The sequence below is a fragment of the Salmo salar genome, chromosome ssa02 (assembly GCF_905237065.1).
Source record: "Salmo salar chromosome ssa02, Ssal_v3.1, whole genome shotgun sequence".
Taxonomy (NCBI): domain Eukaryota; kingdom Metazoa; phylum Chordata; class Actinopteri; order Salmoniformes; family Salmonidae; genus Salmo; species Salmo salar.
In genome coordinates, this window is record NC_059443.1 from 79,795,793 (window position 1) to 79,799,255 (window position 3,463).

General features: G+C 44.1%; 1 protein-coding gene across 1 annotated transcript; it reads right to left on the reverse strand.

The window, feature by feature from the left end:
• Positions 1 to 1,427: 1,427 nt before the first annotated feature.
• Positions 1,428 to 3,463, reverse strand: LOC123738271 (vascular cell adhesion protein 1). The gene is made up of 5 exons (XM_045713320.1): positions 3,241 to 3,463; positions 2,445 to 2,613; positions 2,207 to 2,286; positions 1,761 to 2,108; positions 1,428 to 1,591 (listed from the first exon to the last, which is right to left on the reverse strand). Exons 1-5 carry the CDS (start codon positions 3,290 to 3,292, stop codon positions 1,428 to 1,430), a joined length of 813 nt encoding a protein of 270 aa, XP_045569276.1. The 5' UTR covers positions 3,293 to 3,463.

A 3,463-nucleotide genomic window follows, 5' to 3' on the forward strand; every position in this document is an offset into this window, starting at 1 on the left:
AGAAACAAGAATCTCTGGTCTGATGAAACCAAGATTGAACTCTTTGACCTGAATGCCAAGCGTCACATCTGGAGGAAACCTGGCCCAATCCCTGCGGGGGAGCATGGTGGCGGCAGCATCATGCTGTGTGGATGTTTTTCAGCGGCAGGGACAGGGAGACTAGTCAGGATCGAGGGAAAGATGAACGGAGCAAAGTACAGAGTGATCCTGGAGAGACCTGAAAATAGCTGTGTAGCGATGCTCCCCATAGAGAGCTTGACAGGATCTGCGGAGAAGAATGGGAGAAACTCCCCAAATTTTACATTTTAAATGTAACCTTTATTTAACTAGGCAAGTCCAGTTAAGAACAAATTCTTATTTACAATGACGACCTACCCCGGCCAAACCCGGACGACGCTGGTCCAATTGTGCACCACCCAAAGGAAATCCAAATCACGGCCGGATATGATACAGCCTGGATTCTGGGTTAAACTTGGAACATTGATATACTCAGAAGAATAGTATCTGAAGAGTGAAGGAGACTGGTTTTTACATCAGATGTTAATGGTTATCTGTCGGAGACAGATGGCTGTGGAATGTGTTGTGGGAGACGGGTGGAGATCATTGGATTAGACATCAAGGGGGTTGAGGTCAGGTCAGTTTCCCTTAAGGGAGAAACAATGGTTTATTATCCTATCACTTCGTCTTCCTGTCAGACCATAATAGATGTTTGGATTGGAGAGAAGGAGGAGTGGCCATATTGGAGTATATACTGTATACTTGTGATGTTGTAAACGTGCGTTGTCTGAATGCAGCTGTATTGACCCTCTGGGCAGAATAAAGTTGGTTGAACTTTCATAATAGTTCGTTGAGTTTTTCACTCTGAGAATTAGAACCTAACAATTCGAACCAGGGACTGCAGTGATACCTCTTGCACTGAGATGCTGTGCCTTGGACCGCTGCACCACTCGGGAGCCCAAATACAGGTGTGCCAATACAGGTGTGCCAAGCTTGTAGCTTGTAGACTTCAAGGCTGTAATCGCTGCCAAAGGTGCTTCAACAAAGTACTGAGTAAAGGTTCTGAATACTTATGTAAATGTGATAAAGTTTTGTATTTATTATAAATTTGCAAAAAATTCTAAAAACCTGTTTTTGCTTTGTCATTATGGGGTATTGTGTGTAGATTGAGGGGGGGAAAACAATTTAATCAATTTTAGAATATGGCTGTAACGTGACACAATTTGGAAAAAGTCAAGGGGTCTGAATACTTTCCAAACGCAACCAACCAATCATTCAATGAACCATCCAACCAATCATCCACCCAACCAATCATCCATCCATCTCACCTGTGACCTCCACGTTAACAGTACAGGTGCTGTTTCCCAGGGGGTTTCTGGCGATGCAGGTGTACTCTCCAGAGTGAGACTTGGCCATGTTGGTGATGGTCACTACGGATCTCTCTTCTGTGGTGTTGGGGGCGGGGCGGATTGGGGGTGCAACCAATCGTAGGAGGGGGCAGGGTTACCCTTTGCACTACAGTTAAGTGATAAGGTGTCGCCCTCTGTGATGCTCATGGAGAAACATCCAGGACTCATAGTGATCTGAGGCTTGTCTGGGGGGTATGAGAAACAAGTTGATTAATGAGAGAGAAAGAGAGATGAAACAAGTTGTTTAATGAGAGAATATGAAGTGAAAACAACATCAGTCAATGTCCTGAATCGTCTGGTATCCAACTAACAGTTGTACTAAATGTGTGGAGACAGAGAACCAGATGGACTCACAGAGCACGTTGATGTTGAGGCGGTCTGATTCCATTACAGGAGGAGGTTGGGGTCCCTCTGGTCCCAGATCCAACATGGCTGAACACCACAACTGGGCCCCGTCATCATCTCTACTAGGGGTGAAGTCCAGAGTATAGGTCCCATTTTCTGGTGTCTTGATGTTGTCCTTGGATTTCTGTTGTGTGTCTAATTCTGTCTGTTCACCAGTGGTATTGACTTTGTAGAAGGTCACCCTGAGTCTCTCAATAGGAGCGATGTTCTGGACAAGACATTGTAGCTGGTAGTGATGCTTCTCAACCATCGGATCAGGGTACTTCCTATAGCTGATGGAGACACTGTCTGGAAGCTCTGTGGAGGAATGGAAACACACAAAGTGATTTAACAGTGCAGAGCCATACTAAGAATACATTCAGAAACTCCAGAGAAGATAAGGGAGAGTCACTCACTATAAACTGTGATGTCCAGCTGTTTCTGACACTGGCCTGCTTCTGTGAAGCATGTTGGGTTGTTATTCCAGTCAGTCACACTGTTAAATCAAATGAAATATTTAAAGTGCATTTAAAATAAATCAATGAAAAATAGAAGCCAGAACTGTCTAAAATACCAGTAAAACCATGAATTAAAGGCTATTGAAGCCTTTTTTAAATGAGTTTTAAAAGTCTCAGCTGTGTCTGCCCCTCTTACCTGTCCACACTCCAGTTTAGGAACTTCACCTCCTTGTCTGTTAGACCCGTCCCTCCCTCGGTCGCTTCCCAGCCCAATTGCTTAGGCTGATCGGAGGTGCATTTGGCTGAAGCTGGGTCTCCATACTTCACCACCAGCCTGGCAGGACTGATCACCAGGCACTCGGCATCTGGAAGACCAAGGTCAAGTTAAAACTTTATTGTTCTGTTATTGTTGATTTTATTGTTCAAACCAAACAGGAAAATATTATTGTCTAATGTTTATCTATCTGTATGTTAATCAACTACATGTTACACTCCATAACCCAGAAGTTGCCACACACACACACACCACACACACACACCATGCTACCGTACATCTCCCGTACTAGCAGACCCCATGCTTCTAATGACCTCTAGTTATCACTATGGCAACACAGACAACATCTGGACCCTCCTCTTCCTGCCATTGTGCTCTGTGATGCCAAACACACACACACACACTTACATTTGAGTCATTTAGCAGACGCTCTTATCCAGAGCAACTTACAGTAGTGAATGCATACCCAAATCAATGGTATGACCATCTTAAAACAATTCCATATGTTAGCTTAGTAGAATGTAACTTACCAAGCACCTGTATCACAACATTGTACTAGACCAGAAGTCTAACTTACCAAGCACCTGTATCACAACATTGTACTAGACCAGAAGTCTAACTTACCAAGCACCTGTATCACAACATTGTACTAGACCAGAAGTCTAACTTACCAAGCACCTGTATCACAACATTGTACTAGACCAGAAGTCAAACTTACCGGTGAAGTCACAATACAGAGACAATAATGAAACAAGTATTACAATCTCCATTTCCCCGTAATAATCCCTGAGCGTCCCTCAGTGAAGGACACTGTATTCTGTTAGGGAGCTGAATCATTTTTATTGGAAACTCCCCAACAATCCTCTCTCTCTCTCTCTCTCTCTCTCTCTCTCTCTCTCTCTCTCCTGCTTCTCTAAGGGCAGTGAGGGGTGAGCCCTCTT

Excerpts from the sequence above, each read along its gene's own strand:
- LOC123738271 (XM_045713320.1), bottom strand. The coding sequence starts at position 3,292 with ATGGAGATTGTAATACTTGTTTCATTATTGTCTCTGTATTGTGACTTC. Across the intron at positions 2,109-2,206 it reads GCTGGACATCACAGTTTATA|AGCTTCCAGACAGTGTCTCC; the intron begins GTGAGTGACTCT and ends ATTCCTCCACAG. Across the intron at positions 1,592-1,760 it reads CCTCAACATCAACGTGCTCT|ACAAGCCTCAGATCACTATG; the intron begins GTGAGTCCATCT and ends CATACCCCCCAG.